The following is a 19,009-nucleotide window of genomic DNA, read 5'->3' on the forward strand; positions in this document are numbered from 1 at the left end:
TTAAGTCGAATGGGTTCTGTTGCTTCTATACCCCAACTTGCAAATTGTTGAGCTTCACCAAGAACTGCCCGTTAGAAAGAATGTTCGCTAAAGCCCAGGAGGGTTGAATCGCCATGGCTGTCTCCTTGAAACCTTTTGAACTTTACCCACTCTATGTTTTCCAAAGTGTTCGGAGACAGGGATTTGACATGGCCAAAAAGTCGGAAGATATTAGATCTGTTTAAGATGTCGTGAGGGCCTTTTATGTGGTACCTGGGGGTGAGCGCCACCTCGTATAATGTGGGTGTTTCCGCACAATGTTTTGTTTGCGTGCCCCGCCCCCCACTTGCACTTGCTGCTTGATTTCAAACTATGGGGAGGGGGTAGGGGGCGTGATCAAGGTTCGCCAGTGTTGTTCATCTTCCACCCGGTTGTTGTTTCCCAGCGGGCTGGCTTTTTGCTTTTGCTCCATCGGTGGAGATGTGGTGTGTTCTATAGGGCCATTATGACCCTCCAGTTCCAGTAGGTCATAGAGCCTCATTTGTGTGGCGGTGTCCTCCTTACCCATGCTGACCCGGTTTGTTGTCACCTGGGCGGCCGTTGATGTTAACCCTACTGGGTGTAGTAGGTCAACCTAGTCCTCTTGAACCCTGCCTTTTTGTGTCCCACCATCTCTTTCTTCTGCCTTTTCTTTATCTGCTGGTAAGTGCTGGCTCTTAATCTTCTGTTGGGATTAAAAATCGGATAGAGTGGCAGTGAGTTTCTTTTCTCCTCGGGTCTATGGCTGTTCAGCACAGTCGGCAAGATAGATCTTCTTTTGATCTCTTCAGCTGTTTCTTCAGCTTTTTCTTCGCCCTCTTGGTAAGGGGTGCTTCTCATCTGGCTCCAGTTTCCCCCCTCCAAGGTCACTTTCTGCTCTTCTGCTTCCTTTGTGACAGATCTGGTCAGGGTTTCCTCGGTATCACTCTTTGTCAGGGTGCCAGAGTCTCTTGGCTGTTGTGCTCATTTTCTCTGGCTTTTATTTCCATATCCTTCGCTTGACTGTGTTCGCCCTTGGTGGCCACTTTGGGATTACCCTTTGCCAGCGATTAAATTGTTCCTGGTATCTTTGATGATTCGCCTCTGCTCTTGGTTAGTGCCACTATATCCCCCAGTATTTCTGGCAATTCAGCCCATTTTTCTATTATATGGGCACATGAGCTTGTCCGAGCTATCATTGCCTGATTAGAATTGATTATTGCCTCCAATTCATCCAATTTGCGGCCCTGGTTCGCTAGGCATTGGGCTATTGATTGAAGAAGGTCAACTTGGACCTCCATTTTAGTTGCTTGCCATATCAGGGCCTTGGCTATTGACTTCTGTGCTTCTCTGATGGTTATCAAAGGGGTGGTGTCTTCTTGCTCACCTCGATCCTTCTGGCCTGTCGATGGGGACATCCCTGCTCGCTCTTTGACCAGATTTTCTGCCACATCCCCTCTCCCGATAAGGTGGGGGGTAAGGTCCAAAGTCCTTTCAATTGTTTGCTCTAATTTTTGTAAAAAGGAATTGGTAAGATCTCCAATCTCTGGCGAATCAAGACGTCGGCGTCCAGTAGATAAGGCCATTGTGCTTGATCGTGAGGTGTCTCGCGGACTAGTGCGCGTTGGGTCTTTGCCCTCGATGACTTCCGGCATGTCCTCCTCCTAAGGCCAATGGATCAAGGCTTTCATTGGTAAAAGACTATCGCATCAATGGGCTTCCTTCCGATCCCTTCGACTGTTGTGAGCCACCCGGGATCAGAATCGCCGATCCTTTCTTTGTATATTATACAGTTTTCCTCTGCATCTCGCACTTTGCGCCCGCTAGAAGGGGGCGAGTTTGGGCCTCCCTGCACCCATATTTCCTACGCCCGGTCCTGGTCCCCTTCATCGGGCACCAGGTGGCCTCTTCCTCCAGATGGGTTTTTTTTTTTTGCTATCAAGCTGCTTGATAAGTGCCTGGCCGGGTCGCAATGCTTGGGGGTTACTCGCAGTGACCTCTTCCGGCTCTTCAGCACCCCCCGGGCAGGCATACCCGGGGGTGGCGAGCTGCCCGGCGTCTGAAAGTAATGGGTGATGAGCCCTTGTTGAGGGGGCTGTATTAAGGGGCTCACTGTGTGCGACTCTTGTCTAGAGTTCTGAGTCGTACCCCTTGTGACCTAAGTTGTTTGACACTTGTGGGCATCTTTGTCAGAGTCCATCGTCTTTGATTTGATCTGGTTTCCCTTAAGCATCTCCCCCCCCCGTACCAAGAGAGGGCATTTAGGGAATTGACGAAATAACTCCCGTAGCTTTTTAGACTGTTTCCTGTGCGCACTATGTGCGCTGATTAGGCTGTGCTCCTCATCACGCGGTTTATCAAAGCCAAAAAGCGGAGTGCCTTAACTCCTGCAGCCTTCTCCGTTGGCACACTCCTTATACGCTTTGGTCCTTTGCGTACACTCCCGCTTGTCACGCTGCACACTCCAGAGCACTCCACCGGTAGCCACAAACCAGATGTCCTGTGCACCTCCTGGTGATAGCCTCTCCCCTTTCCTCAGCAGTATTTTGGAGGAGCTGGGCAGAGCAGAGCAGGGTCTGGGCTACCTTTATCAATAAATTTGTGAAGGACCCCATTAAAGGGCTGGAGATGGAATAGCGCGGATGCCAAGACAAGCTCTTAGACATTTTTAGTCACCTCACCAAAATGTTGGATTTGGCCGTCCAGGCTAAAGCTGCTAATTCCCAACTTGAACCAGGTGAAATTCTGGAACAGGCGCAAAGGGCACTATTTTTTACTTGGCAACGCTAACTGCGCTTGGTCTACCAAACGTCGCAAATCCTTCCTCATGAGGACTGATTCTCAGTTAGCAGAATTGGCCTCTACGGACATGAAAACCACGGCTAACAGTTTGCTTTTTGGAAAAAATATGTCAAGGATCTGGGAAAATACGTGTCCACCTATCTGGCTTTGGATAAAGCCCAGTCATCCTTGAAGAAGGTTTTTAACATTGGCTTTTTTGTCAGGCACGGACGCTTCCGAAGTCGAGCTCTAGGCTGTGGTTTCTACAATACTTCACGTGGATATGCACACAGGGGGAAGAGGTGGCGCCTAACCCTCCTCTAACTTCTATCCCACCCGCAATAGAGGCGGTCGTGGACATTCCAAACGAGTGGATACAGACGAGTTAATAACGCTGCTGATGCCCATTACTCAGGCAAATGTTTTTTCCTTCCTCCGAGATTATGGTGGGGGAGTGGGTGATGATACACTTATTTCTGCACAATCGGAGTGTTATTACTCAAGATCAGTGGGTGTTGCAGACTGTTCAGGGTTTCCAGCTGGAATTTTACTCCTCCCCACATCAGGAAAAGCAACCCTACCCTCTTTTTTTCCAAACAGAGCAATTTCATAGACGAGGTTAGTTCTCTGCTGAGAAAAGTGGCGATAACAGAATCGTCTCCCCATCCAGCACAATATGTTTGGTCCCAAACAAAGATCAGGGTTTTCAGCTGGTTCTAAACCTCAGGGAATTCAACTCACGAATAGTGTATCGCTACTTTAAAATGGAGGGCATACATCTGTTGCAAGATCTCTTGCAAGAGGGATACTGGATGGTTCGTCTCGACCTCCAGGACGCTTATTTAGCGGTTCCCGTTTTTGCCCCCATCGAAGCTTTCTTCAATTTCAATGATGCCACAAGTAAAACGAGTTAACTGCCATGCCTTTCAATCTTTCTTCGGGTTCTTGGTGTTTCACCAAGCTTCTTGGTCCAGTGGTCAAGTATCTCAAGAAACGAGGAGTATGGCTGATAATATATTTATTTAAACAACATCCTCATCATGGCACAAAGCAGAGACTTGGCTCTTTATCTATTGTGGACGACACCGCTCCTTCAGGATCTAGGGTTTCTTCATTAAATCCGAAAAATCAATAATGATTCCATCTCAGACAATAGAGTTCCAGTGTTTTCAGGTGGATTCCATCAAGGCCGTTCTGTTACCATTGAAGAAATAGGTGTCCATCAAGAAAGAGTTGAGGAGAGCACTTGATTCTCCGACTAGTTCATTGAGAATTTAAGCTGGCCTGGTAGGTCTTTTGATTTCCTCCATTCAGGCGATTTTTCCAGGGGGCCTTCACTATCGGGCCTTCAACATTTGAAGATCTTACATCTTCATGCAGGACTGGCATACCACAGAACAGATCGTGCTGTCAGAGGAAGCCAGGACAGAGATGTCCTGGTGGTTGGAACATATGGATGCCAGGAATGGCAAAGCACTTTTTGCCTTCGTTCCGGGAGACAGTAATAGAATCAGAAGCCAGTCGGTGGGGCTGGGGTGCCCGTTGCGTCTCTCTGGAGACTGAGGCAGATGGTCCACAGAAGAACTTCATCTCCATATCAACTGTCTGGAGCTGCTGGAGGGTTACTTTGCAGTTTGTACTTTGTCCACACGCAAGACGATTTGCTGCTTTCTTGTGGTAATGGACAAAATATCAGCTGTCAGGTTCGTCAATCGACTAGGCGCTACAAGATCCTGTTTCACTGTCGAGATTGCCAATGACTTTTGCCATTATTGTCTCCAACATCACATATCAGGGATGGCGGAATACATTCCGGGCCGGTCTAGTGTGATTGATTGGAACTCTCTGGTCCTCTGCGCCTCCAGCGATTGGAGGCTTCATCCCCAGATTTTTTATCTTTTGAACCTGCATTAGGGCTCTTGCACGATCGATCTGTTTACCTCACGCCTGAATATGCAACTCCCACTCTAACACTTGGAGACTAGATCAGTTCAGATGCCTTTCTCCAGTCCTCATCGACAGGTCCGCTATATCCATTTCCCAATGACCCACAGGGTACTTTCACAGGTGAGTCAACAAGCAGCAGAGTTGGTTCTGGTAACCCCTTATTGGAAAGCCCAGTCATGGTTTCCGATAGGGATGTGGCTGTCATGTGCTCCTCCGGCGCGATTTCTCTCATTTCCAGATCTGGTCTCAGATCCGGCATGCCTTCAACATCCGTTGTTGACTAAGGAGCTCTTGTCCCTCATGGCTCAGACTAGCCAGGAGTGTTGAAGGATGCAATGTTCTTCCTGTCACAATTTAGGGCTCCCTCTACACACAAATGCTGAGAAACTGCCGGTGTGGTGAGCGGAATGAGGACCCCGTGGGATGTGGAATCCATTTGATTGTGAATTTCCTGTTGGATATTGCTAGTCAAGGTCTGGCTAATAGGACAGTAAACAAATTCCGTTTGGCTATTTCATCTGGCCGTCCTAGATGGGAAACAGATAGGTGAGCATCCTCTGGTCCTCAAGTTATTAAGAGTTATTAGGATGGTTCATCCTCCTCAATCAAAATATTCCATGGTGTAGGATGTTGACGTAGTTTTACGTTTTGTCAGCGGTTGGGCAATGAAGGACTTTCTCGCAAACAACTGCCGGCAAATCTCACTCTCCTTCTAGGTCTCATTTTCTGTAGCCAGGTCTCAGACGTACGGGGCTTTAATTTGGCAGGTTGAGTTTTTACTCCTTCGGGGTGTCTTACTATTTCTAGATGTAGTAAAACTGCTTCAAGGTGTATTAGATATCTGGCCTTTGACACATCATCAAACGTTATGTGTGGTTAAATGTGTAAAGTGTGATGAAGACTGTACACCTTTACTTGTCTGCTTCTCTGTACAGTGCCATTATACCCTGACTGGTCATGTTCGCGCTATATAAAACTTTTCAAACAAATAAGGAATTATTTCACAGGTCAATTGCTTATTTCCTTGCAGAAACCTTTACGCCCAGTCTCTTCAGCTACCCTGGCTCACTGCGTTAAATGGCTGTTGACCGAGGTTGGGGTTTCCCTTTTTGAGGCACATTCAGTGCGAGGCAACGGCCACTTAAGCTTTACTACTGGCTCCCGTTTGGAGGACATTATGGCTGTGGTGGATTGGTCTTATGATTCCACTGTCGAAGTATTTTATCATAAGCCAATTATGGATGTTGCATCAAATATAGTGATTACAATTTAAACTTGCATAATATGAAGCCTACGGTCCGCCTATAGAATACATTATTTTTCTAGCTATTGTTTCAATAATTTTCAAATCCACTAAGGACACTTAGGCAAGGATAATCCCACCCTAGGATATACATATTGATTAACTATTGTTGTCTTCTGTATTCTGATGATATGACTTTAGTTTATAGGTTGTCAATTTATTTATGACCGTACATTTTACTGTTAGTATTCTGCCATTCCCCACCTGTATTTTGTGATGGGATACTTGAAGGTTGGTTATTATCTCTATTGTTTGTCGTCAGGAACAGATGCCAAGTCGACTTGAGGTGGCCCGATTTGTTGTTGTTGGTGCCTCTGGTTCCTTGTGAAGGATGTTCAACTTTGCCTTTTAGTGTTAGTCCCCATGGAGAGGTCCTGTTGGTGTTCGGCTGATGTTCTTGTTGGATTCAGGTTTTGAGGACTTATGTTGTTATTTGCAAAGGAAGAGGAAGGACCAAGGTTCTATGGACTAATGTAGACATACATGACCCTTGTGATTAGTGAGACATGGAGTTTAAAGTTTTCTGTTTACTGATTCGCTGCTGTATTTCTGAAGGAAAGAATGAGGCATAATCATTGCCTCCATGTTCTTAATAGAATTGAAAATTCTTGATGCGATAGCTAGAAAAAAAAATAACTTTTACATTGCATTGAGTATAGCGATCAGTGATTACATTTGTCAACTAGTTCTTTCCAATATCTGGTGATGTCTAGACACTCGTACACCATATGAATGGAAGTTCCTTATTGCTCAGTCTCTTAAGCAGAGGTCCAGCTTTAAAAAGCCCATATCTTTAAGTTGTACCATCATATATAGACACGATGAAGTAGTTTACGTTGGATTAACCTGAGCCAAGCCTTAATTGCTACCTTGCAATGTGTTTTTCCCCATTCCAAGTCCTCCAACCTGACAACATCTTTTCCCCACTCTTGTTAATACATCTGGGGTCTTACATATAAAGCTCTTTTGCAGTCACAAAGGCTTCAATTTACAAAGTCGGAGCCTTTACAACCGCAAAATAGCTTTTGGTCATGTACAAAACCCAAATTGCAATTCTGTAACGTGTTACTGAATTGCAAAATAGGTTTCAAGGTACACACCCAGATTGGCTTGGTCGTGTTTACGGAATCCATTCCAAACTGTAATCTGTTAAGGTATGTATCAATGGCTTACAACCACAATTACAGTCTCAAACCATTGCTAGGTTGCCAAGCCCTCAAAGGAGGTTATAACCCATTTGCAAACAGGAAGGGATCCTCAAGGGACAAAACTTTTCTTTTCTTAATAGCAAGCGGGTCTCTTTTTAGGGACAAAGGGCTGCATAAAAAAAAACAAAAAAAACATCGCTTTATTTGAAAGCAATCGCACAGACATGGCGTTCGGCTGACCCTAGCATTGCCACCATTGCTTTGATAATAGTGAATTGGATAGCAATTTGTGACCCTCTTCATTAACCCCTTCTGTGCCCATGACGAGACTATCTCGTCATGGACCCCGCCCGCTAATACAATGCCCGGCACAGGAGGGGGAAAGGGCGGGGCACTCAAGGGGTTAATATTCACGAGGTAGGTTGATGTGTGACCCACAGGGCGATATTTTGGGAACAGACCTATTAATACAGAGGTTGGTTCACAAACTACCAATGCTTTTGATAAAAATTGATCCACAATTTGCAATTGGGAGCGCCATTACCAAATGCTTTTTTGGGAGGTAAGCTGCCGGTAAATAAAACGTTGGTGTTTTGTAGACTTTGGATATTGCTTTTTTCCATTGGTATACTTTTGGGGCTATTTTCTAACTGAGATATTTCTTGTAAGTGAGTCAATTGTGCCTTGTATTTTCCCAGTGCATGTAGGGTATACTGTTTTAATTACTTCATTCCATCCCCCTCCCAGACGTGACCGATTTACAAATGCATTCTAACCGAATATGGAAACGAATAAACTGTCAAATGAAACAGAAATAAAGTTGAAAGACAGTCTTAAAAACTTCAAATCTAAATGGTAACCACTAATAAAGATACTTGCACTGATTTGTCATATTCACCACTGTGTTTCTGTATTTGGTTGAGCATGGATTTGTGAACCATTAAGGAAGAGCAGAGAATAATGTATTGCTACCCAACCCGATTCCTAATGTATTCACTTTTGCTCGCACCTTGTAAATTGCTTTCAAATTACAAACCCTGCCATCCATCCATTCCACAGCAGATTTCTTAATACGTATCAGTCATGACACACACCAAAGTCGATTGGCCTAGACCTCTTCCATCCATGTACCTTTTCAATTTGTACTTACACTAAACTCTCAAAGTCTTCCTCTATACAGCATTGGGAGTACTCTTTACACCAACAGAGTGGCTAGCAATGATTGCTTCCAACAGAAGCCTAATTTGATAGCCAATTTAACAGATTATATAAGAATCCTCATCATTTTTTCTACTTGCCCGTACGCCTTGATATGGTGTTATGCTGAGCACTTTTACTTTAGCCACTTAAAACATGTACTGGCAAAGTCAATAGGTCTTGCCTTAGGGACATACTGGCTTTGCTAAAAAAAAATATGTAATAACTAATGTGACGTACAATTCATGGGTGCCATTTCTCTTACTATTTTTTTTATTTATTTGGCGATTCAAGTTTACATAGGCCACTTGATCAGTTAATTAATATAAAATCATTTTTACTTGGGCTCAAGTGCTTTTTTAAAAGAGATGCGGCCTGGCAGCATGAAGGACAGGGAAGCAAAGGAGAGGGTCGGAGAGAAGCACCGGAAAAGGGTCTAGGGTGAGGCAGGTGCAATAGGCAAAGACAGAAACAGACAGGCGGTAAAGAAAGAGGAAGAAATGGATAGGGTGTAGGGAGGAGAAAGCATCACTGTGCACGAGTGGAATAAAAAGCAGATCACAAGAAGAAAGCAAGTGGGGGAGGCAGGAGCAACATGGAAGATAGATAGAATAAAGAGTAGCTCACGGGGCAGAGAGCAAGTTGGGGGGGCAACACGGAGCGCTTGAGAAGGTGCTGGCAATTTAGTGAGGAGGAAATGGCATATGGAGAGATGCTGAAAACACAGCATCTTGTGGAGTGCTTAGAGAAAAAAAGCAGTTCCCTTTACGTGAGAAGGAAGGATACAAGACAGCCAATCAAAAGGATGGTAGACAAGTTATACAGGGGAGATACAAACACAAGAGAAAGATAAGCCATTGAATAAGAAGCATGCAAATTAAAATTACAATAAAATCTACCAATGGTAAGCAGCTGGTGGGCTTCAAGCCAACTGTAAGTTTTGGGTATGGTCTACAAGAGGCTTTCGCCTACCGGGGTGGAGGGGAGGAGACCTAAAAAGAGCTCTTGCATGTTCACTTTTTGTCTTGGCCACAATGTTTACTTAGATTTGGCTCACGCCATGCAGTGATGTCAAATGAAAAAAACTGAACAAGGGGGTATGAAAACACCCCCTTGTTCAGTTTTTCATTGCACTCTGAAAATTATAAAGAAGCTTCTTGTTTAAGGAAACAAAATAAAATTATGAGTACCAGAGATTTAAAAAAAAAAAAAAAAAAGAAAACCTTTATATGCCGCAACTTCGGAGCTTGGTGTGACATCATTTCTTGAAATTTCATCATTTGGTCAAAGACATTTTTTTCCCAGAGAGGTAATAATTATGCTAACAGTTTTAAATCTTGAGAAAACTGCACCTCACTCGAGTAGTCACATAATTCTGACATGTACTCAGGTGGCTTAGGTGATCAGCTTGCAATGTACAGCAGTTATACATTCACTGGACAGAAGGGAAGGCCCTTGGTAAATAATTTGTTACAGGGTGAATCAGCAGAGCACTGACTCAGCAGAATCGCTTCTGGGGCTCATGGATTGTAGGGTCTGCCTTGTGCGAACCTACTGACAAGCAGAGGAGCGCATGGAGAACACTCCATGAAGCATTCTCCATCCACCCTTGCTACAACTAATAGTGTTTAAATACTGTTCTGGAGTACCAGAACGTGTTAATTTCCCAACTCGGGCAGTAAATAATTTGGTATAACAGGATCACCCTCAAAACAAAAACATGCAGAGGGTGCGAGTGATGAAATATTTTTAAATTGTAAGGTGGTGAAGGAGAGGAGGCGACAAGCTGGGGTTCGCCCTGGATTCTAGCTGAGCAAAGGCCAGTGACTCCGAATACATGTGACTCCGTAGGTGGTTTGCGGTTCACAGGACCGAGAGTGCAGGGCTCAAATACTTATGCGGAAGTTCCTGACGTTGTGGCAATCCGCAAAAAGCTACATTAACTTCTATTTAAAAGCGTAGCCTACTCGTCCGTTGATTGTGGAGCCAATTGCCATTACTATACAATCTGTGACTGTGATCCAATAATTAAAGCTCTCCGAAAACTTCTAGTCTGGGGCGCTGTGCATCCTCGGGATCCCTAGATCCACGTGTTCTCATCTACCCCTGAGCCCCTTTAATTTATTCTTCTCCCCGCTCACCTCCCACTCCTCAAGCAACCGCGCCATGTCTGCATCATTGTAGTCTCGGATGTCCTTCTTTTTGCGGCGCTGAGTCTCGGAGACAACGGCAAGCAATAGAACGGCGGACACACAGAGCAGCAAAGGAAACGCAAGACGAGCAGACATCTTCCAGAGTGGAATAACGGGAACTACAGACAGGAGAGCCTCGATAGGCTAGGAAGACCTCACGACAACGGAAGTAAGTATTGATAGGCTGCAAGAAAAGGCGGGCTCTCATAGGCTGTACTAGGAGCCCTAAGCCCTCATCAAAGAGAGGAGTTTGGTAATAGGCTGGAGAAGAAGGCGGCATTTGTAGTCCATTCTAAAATAAACGGTGTGAGGCCACGTCATATTTAATGATGATCTCTTTGGTGCCCCCGGGGGATATATGCCCACGTCTTCGCTTCCTGACAAGTTTTGGTGTCGAGACTGCTACAAGGCTGTCAGTGTGTCTTTATTCTATGATAGATAGGAGATTGTGAAAGCTTGGGTCTCCTTAAGCGCTGAACACCGAACGAAAAACATGGGAATTTAGGTAGATTTTCAGTGAAACGAGGTTTAATATAAGGGCACGAGTCTCTTGAAACCTCTCTGGATTCTGAAGTGTCAACACTTCAGCGTGTGACTTTGCCCTTTTCCACAACCTTCCCGACCGATGCCGCTATGAAAGGCTGGGGCCAGCATAAAGGCAGAGAGCACTGAATGACATGTCAGGAATGGCAGAAACAGCTCCAGGCTGTTTGAAGTAAAATGTTTTCTTGCATTTGAGTTGTGAACTTAGCAGAAGTTGCAATATCATGTGTCTCTGTTTACTGCCAACATTACACTGGTGACTAGTAGGTTATGTTATGCAGATTTGTAGAGCACACTATCACCCAGGAGGGTATCCTGGCGCCAGTGGCGGATGGTGACATTTGAAAGTGGTGAGGCGTAAAACAATTGTACTGTACTGCGGGGAGCGAGCGTTCCTGAACCACCTACGGGGGTTTCGGGAGAAAGGGGTCTCCCTCCGAGAACATTTTGAAAAAAGAGTGGGCAAATGGTTCATTTTCAAGCAAATTTGAGAAAGCAGGAAGGTGTCAACCACTCTGAGGTCTGATGACCCAGACAATGGGTATTGGGGAGAACCGTGGAGCAAAGCACAGGTGTCTACACTGCACAGAGCCACACCCTGCCTGTTAGGCACAAAACACAGCTCTGCAGAAACTGAGTGAACCGGCCCCTCGTAGTTGCAGACCTTAGCAGTTTGGCACGAAATGCCTAGCTTTTGTTTTAAAATGACACCCAGAGACCAATATAACAAAATATTTTAATTGTTCCACAATATGGTGCTTTATGTGAAAAAAGCGCTTCTATCAGTGTTTCCATATGTAGTTGTAAATGTATCTGTAGCTTTGGATACAGCATTTTGGACTGGGGTGTATTAAAGGAAACATCCCCACTCACCCCAGACACCACAAGGTGTGTGATGAGGATATTAAAGACCTGCCCGACCTTAAAGGTAGCGCCTATGTATCGCATGATGAGCACAAGTGGTTCTGGCTTGGTTCAACGTAGACACCCTCGGGTAAACGCGCGCTTAAGAAATAAATGTAACATAGGATAACACTGCATCTTTTTAGGACACATCACTGCTTGAAATGGAAAAATAGAAGTGCAGGTACTCTGTACCAGAGACCTGCTTGTTTCTGAGAAGTGTCGATACTCTCCATTTTAAAGTATTACGTCTCTCTTGAGAAGTGCCGGTACCCTCCCTCTCAAAATAAAAAAAGTGCTGGCACTCCGTACCGGGCAGTACCGGCCCATTTAAAGCACTGGCCGGCACATTACCTCAAGCCTACATGGTCCATCCAGGCTGCGCTGGCTCGGTGCTTGCTGGTGAGCTTCTCAGCGCAAACTGTCTGCTCTTAGCACAGGCTTTCTCTCCTTCCGCTTCTCAAAGACCAGGGAACGAGCAGCATCCACGGTGCTGGCCCTGTGGGCGGGATGCACAACTGCTGGGTCCTGAACTCAGGAGGAGGCCTCTGTCGTGAGAGGGGCTGTGAGTGTGTGGGAAGCAAAGGAACACCACTGGTGCCTGGAGCACACACAGCACTTTACAAATGGCATGGGAGAATTATCCACACACCTCTCTCTCAGTACTTAATTTGAGCCGGGGCTTTCCGGTACTAAGCACCGGCACTTAATTGGTTTCCGGTGCTCGGCACCGGCACCAAATTGTCAACACCATATTTAGAACAGTCCACCACATGGTGGCGCTGCTCATGTAATTTAGAGAGGTGCAGAACAATGGTAGTTAAAGCATACAATATACATTAAAATTGTGAATACCTGCCTCCCCAGGCATTGCTTTAGCTTTGGGGACCTGGAATAATCTGAACTGACACATTTACATGCGAGAGAGATGGATAGTAGTTGTTTTGGCAGCGATGACAAGGGAGATGGGTGGTACAAGCAGCAGTGGCCTCCTGGTCAGAGCCCTGGCACTTAATATTTTACAAATTAAGCACTGCTCTCTCTAAACATGTAAACTCAATATTCACGGAAAAAATGTGTAAACGCGGTTACAGCACAACAGAGAGCATTTAAAAAACGTTTATTTTAAAATAATGTGTTTTCCAACCTTACGGTAAATTACTTGTCTGCCTCTAAACCAGACCTTCTTTTCCTGTGTGGAGCGTGGCCAACGGCACAACAAAACGAGTCAACGAGCTGTTTTCATATGCAGCTCGGGGACCACGGATGACTAACAACAAAAACACAGAGCACAATCATATAATAATTTACATTAGAGTACCTCTGCGTCCTTCTAGTGTCATGTAAACACCACACCAAAGGATAACGAGGCGGAAGTCAAACACTTGTCGTGCTATTTACTTATGAATGAGCAGGTATGCCAGTTGCGGCCGGCAAAACGGGCAGGTGGGTTCGCGGGGGGGGGGGGGGGGGGGGGAGGAGGAAGTGGGATGGTCACGTTATATGTAAAATGAAAACCTTACCTTCCTCCGTGACTGTATCACGCGCAGCCGGCTCAGCTCCTGCTGCTCGAGTCCTGGCACATTTTAGGCAGCCTCCCTCCTCCTGCTACCCTAAGCCAATCACAACGCTGCAATGGCAGTGTTGTGATTGGTGTGGCGCAGCGGAGAGCTCCCCAGCCGGGCGCCAGTAGGGAGGCCATTTTCTCTATGTAGGCTGCATGCCGCCTATGCAGCCTACATAGAGAAAATGGAGAGTGCGCATGACTGCTTTGGTCGGCCCTGGGGCTGACCAAACAGTCAGGGCCCATACCATTGGGCATGCCACTCCCCCTTGCCCTCGAGCAGGACCGCCCGCCCACAACCAGCCACTTCTGCTTTCTCGCAGTGCGAGAAGCAGAAACATAAAATGGTAGTTTTACCATTTTATGTTTCTGCCTTCTCGCACTGCGAGAAAGCAGTGAGGCGACGCCCCCACGCCCCAATAGAGGAGCTGCCACTGCCTGGCGCTGAGTGTCCAGGCAAACTTGGGGCCTAGTGAGATTACTTGAAGAGCCAGGGCTTCAGCTTCTTGCGGAATTCAAGAAGTGAGGAGAAGGTTTTTATGTGTAGCAGCAGTTCGTTTAGCAGTGATGTAGGAGAAGGGTCGACCGCCGGAGCCGACTTCCCATATGCAGCTCTGCCAAGTACCACGCATCAGGAGTTAGTTTCATTTTAATGCCGGTGTCTGCATCATCGCATTAGAGTGCATTGGTCATGCATATGTAGCTCCCTGACACCATTTGGGGATCATGAGGCACTCCAAAAATAGCCTTGTGTGCAGCACTGCTGCTCTGCCTGCAAAGGAATTTAGGTTTTCCGGCACTGGGCCTGGAGAGCTCGTTGTCATGGTAACATGGCACACAGGGATGCATTGTTTCTTTGCTGTGCGCAAAAACAGATTGTGCTCCCTGTGATAGCCCCGCACCTCCAGCCTCTCTGAGACCTATGTGTGGCTGTTGTTTCTTGCAGCGTGGGCAGGGCTGCTAATTGTGTGTGTTGGGGTAAGACCCGCTGCCCTCCTGCCAGCAGGCACTCCGAGAACAGTTGGGAGGGACAGTTTACTTCCAGCTTGCCCTGTACGTCTAGTCCTTGGCAGCCGCTGAATAACTCAGCCAGGAGCAGCCCAAGCTGAGAGCCGCGTGAGCCCAGTGCATCTGCGAGGATGATGTTTCATGTTGGAAATCTGGTTCTATTTGCATGATAGACTGCAATCGTTCTGCTTTTACTGGCTACCAATTTCACTACAAGCTGCACACTTTCAACCTTTATGGCTGGTTAGTGCTATATTAATACATTTGCTGTGTTCAGCGCAGTTCTGTAAATTGACTTTCTGTTTTTGTTAAGCAGCCCTTTTGTATAATAAGGTCATAATTGCCCTAACGCACTTGCTATGACTTGTAAGAACATTGGCAAATACAGAAAACTAAAAATACAGCATTACTTTTAAAATAGAAAAAGTATGATTCTTTTCAGAAACAGCTTTCGGTAAGTGTTATTGAAAGTCTAACTGCAGCTAGTTACCTTTATTGGACGGAGAGTAGTTCAAACTACAGAGCGCTGGCCACGGGGCAAGGTGGCATTATTAATGCATGCAGGGGTCGAATTTTATGGAAGATCAAACATGACTGGCAGTATGCAGCTGCACCTGGCGCTGAGGTGGTGGTGCTGCTGTGAAAAGCACTCTCTGCTGAGTTCTGTTGTGTGCTCAGCAGTTTTCAGGCAACAAAAATGATCAGGGAAGAAAAAGGTAACTGGCGTGATTAATGTTCCTACTGGAGTGAGATACGAGTTTTAGTGGCAATTTTGACTAACAAAAAAGTAGCACAGTGAGGTTCATTAAATACCTCCTGCAGAATCTGTATCATATAGATGGAACTGCCTTCTATGTGGCTAGTGTAGTGGGTTATTGCTTTTGTCACAGAGATCCTTTTGATACTTCCAGTTCATTAGTTGCAATCACCTAATAAAACAGTAACCTATAAACTGTCATCAAAAAGCTCAGCTGCATGAAAACTGCATGGTATGGATTAGAATATTATGTTTTTCTCCAGTCTTTCATTATCTTAATGTTGCTAAAAGGGGTTAGTTTGGGTAGAAATGCATTCCTATTAGGAAAGCCAACCCCAACCACTGTGGTTGGTATTCAATCCTGCGTTTGTGCTTCTCCAGTAAAACAGTCTTAATATATGTCCTACTAGTATGGATGATATGATTCCTACACCTTATAATCCTCTTTGTGTTATGTAACATTACCTAGACTTATTTACACATGTATGATTTAGTGTCTCTGCATAATGTGTATGTGTGGAGTAAAGTGCTCTGACATCCTACACTGGTATGAGTAGCGCTATCAAACAAATGAAATGGATGTGAAAGAGGGGCTGTGGAGAGAAGGTAGTCACTGTAGCACCGGGCACCACCATTAATAATGCTGGCCATGAGAGAGTGAGTCAGTAATGTCTGTCATTGTGCTTTTTGAGGTTGATAGCATACTAATGTAGTAGTATTGTATAGATCAGTGATATTCAATATGCCGCCCTCTTAACCTTTACATGCAGCCCCACTAGTGAACAGCAGCAAGGGCTGCTGTTTACTTACTAAGCACACACATTCTGAAAAAAATATTAAATAAACGGACAAGCATTTATTTGCAAGTTAACTGAAGTTATGAAGTAACTAAGGTGGTGTCCTGCACCACTTAACTTGAGGAACATCTTTATTTTTAAAGACATCTTGAAACAAATGTGTAAAAATAGGATTAAGTTTCTTCAAAATGCAAAAAAGTGTATTTCATTAACACGCAGAGGTGCTGTACCATACCACTGCATTGAGAGGTATTTTTTTAAATGAGAGTTTTCAAACCTGAATTTAGAAACATTCATGCTTCCCCACTCCTCCCTGACAACAATGCCAATAGTGTACTAAGAGGCAAGTCAGTTGTCATGTATGCCCTCTGGGTGTCCTACACAGGAGAAAGTTTTGTACAGTGCTCATTTTCTGAACTCATGTATTTCAAGGTCCTCTTATATTCCATATTGAAGCAAAAAGAGGCAAAGTGAAACTACAATTGCCTAGGATCACAGTTTGGTCAAGGAAAAAGTTGGGATTGGTTGGTTTCATGTGTAATTCAGCCACTAGATGTGCATGCTTTGCTTCCTCTACGATCACCTTACACAAACCCTGACCAACCCGGAACCCCTACCGCCACCCTGCTGGCATCAGTGCGGCCCTCGGTCACACCACAGACCATACTTTGTGGCCCCTAGGCAAATGTTTGCAAGTACCCATTGTATAGCTCGAGAACAGGATTTGGATTTCTAACTTCTAAGTTGTGATAAAAGGTGTTTATGTAGCCAAGTTGCAATGGCCTGGCAATTTTGCACTATTTGGAGAAACCAATGAATGTTTTAAATTGTCGAGGACACTACTAGCAGCTCAGCTGTAATGGTCAAAGGAGATGTTAAATCATGTGCAATGATGTGGGAAGGATGTGCAGTGGACTTCACTGCTTGGTTTTGCTCACTAGAAAGTGTAATTGTAGTGTCACACATTTGGGGTCATATTTACAAGAACTGACGCATCAGCAGTGATGCGTCAGATTTCTTGCGCCTGCCGCAAATGCCCCAACGACGCCATGGATGCCCTGTATTTACAATACAGTGCTCCATGGCGCAAGGATTCATGGATGCGTCAGAAATTCTGATGCCTCTTTTGGTGCTAAAGTGATGCATTGCTGGAGTTGGTCGTAAGACTGATGCAACTTCCGCAATGCGTCAGAACACAGAGGCGAATCCCAGGTTAAAAGCCCTGCATCAATTCTTATGCCTTGTTTGGGAAGGTGTAGGGATTTTGACACAATCAACTCGAGGAGTGACGCAGTCAAAAGATGTAAATTTCACTGTGTCAGGTCTACGTGGCTTTTAATGTGGGAACGCCTACCCTGTTGCAGGTATAATGTGACACAGGCCTGTCCAAACTGACCCATTGGGCCCAATGTCTTAGTTTGTAAATATGGAGCCGTGTGGAGCACTGCTTGCGCCGCCGATTCATCAAAACAAATGATGCTGCTGTGGCAAGAGCTCCTTTTAAATATGCCCCTTGGTCTTTGAACGTCACTCATAAGTATACTGAAATCATGAAAATGTCATACACATGCAATCTCATACCTTGAAATCTATGCATGCATGGGATGTGTTCAAGTAGGAGCCCGGATGAGCTGAGGTGTCGTGTAGTTCCTATAGTACCCATGCGGGACCTGCGCGTTTGGATAACATAAACTGTGGGATTGGTGGCAGACTGGTTCCGTGCACCCCCACCGAGAAATGTTAACATATTGGCATTTAGCTAGCTCACAGTGCCACTAGTGTCTCCTCTTATCTGGGAGAGAATAGTTTCTGGCAACCTCAGAACATGACAACCCTGATCCCTCAAGATCGTGGAAACAATGTACTACTTTTTGCTCAGTCACTCGTGCTCATTTAGTGTATCTCAGAGATACACAGAATAAATAGTCTGGGCGTTTCAATAAGGATTTATTGAACAGTTGTTATTCTCGTGTAAAATATATGGGCTGCAACAACCATTAGACAGTAGCAGAGATATATGATTAACTTTACAGTGAATATAAAAGGATAGTACAGTTCTACCATCTTGCAATAAGCATGAATAAATACATGAACATAAGATGCAGGATAAAAGTGCGCGTACTCCTACGATGCCTATCTAGATGTACCTAAGTGTACCTAGCATGTGTAGCCAAGAATCCCTCAAGGATTTAGTCGAACCCCATTATCGGATGTATGAGAATATAGGAGCCGTTCTTGGTCTCGAGTTGGACACCCCGCGAGGGATGTTGTTATGTTATGTTCTGTTAGGTGCACTTCTAGAGCACGCGACTCACCCGGGGGCATCTCGGCGCTATACTTAGTAATTCGCTGAAAGGGAAGTAAGAAAGAAGAAAAAAACACAGCCTCTAGCACTGAGAAGTCAGAAACAGAAAGGTTTTCAATTTTTTCCTAGAAATTGTAAGGGAGGGACAATTACGTATGGAAATGGGAAGCGAGTTCCAATAACAGGGCGCAAGATATGAGAAAGCCCTCGCCCCGGAACGGGTAAGGCGGATTCTGGGGGTCTTCAGGAGTTCCATAGCATTAGACCTTAAGTTGAGGGTGGAGGTCCTTTTAGTTAATTTGTTTGCCAGATATTTGGGGCCTTTACCGTTCAAGGCCTTGTACGTAAGGCAGCAGGTCTTAAAGTGAGATCGTTTCGAGATCAGGAGCCAGTGGAGGTCTAAAAGCAGAGTCGCTGAAGGCAAGCCTGCCGGGCGATTTAGGATCATTCGGGCAGAGGTATTCTGAATGACCTGTAGCTTCTTTAACAGTGACGTGCCAAGTTCGGCCAACATAGCGTTGCCGTAATCGAGGCGACAGATCACCATTGCCTGGACTAGTGTTCTAC

General features: G+C 45.3%; 1 protein-coding gene across 1 annotated transcript in view; it reads right to left on the reverse strand.

The window, feature by feature from the left end:
* The window catches only part of MESD (mesoderm development LRP chaperone), a 57,121-nt gene extending 46,397 nt beyond the window's left edge, over positions 1–10,724 (reverse strand). Inside the window, exon 1 of the mRNA XM_085644722.1 lies at positions 10,515–10,724. Coding sequence (XP_085500848.1) covers positions 10,515–10,661 — 147 coding nt within the window. The 5' untranslated portion in view covers positions 10,662–10,724. The remainder of the gene's footprint in view (positions 1–10,514) is intronic.
* Positions 10,725–19,009: the final 8,285 nt, after the last annotated feature.

The sequence above is a fragment of the Triturus cristatus genome, chromosome 3_1 (genome assembly GCF_964204655.1).
Source record: "Triturus cristatus chromosome 3_1, aTriCri1.1, whole genome shotgun sequence".
NCBI classification, from domain to species: Eukaryota; Metazoa; Chordata; class Amphibia; order Caudata; family Salamandridae; genus Triturus; species Triturus cristatus.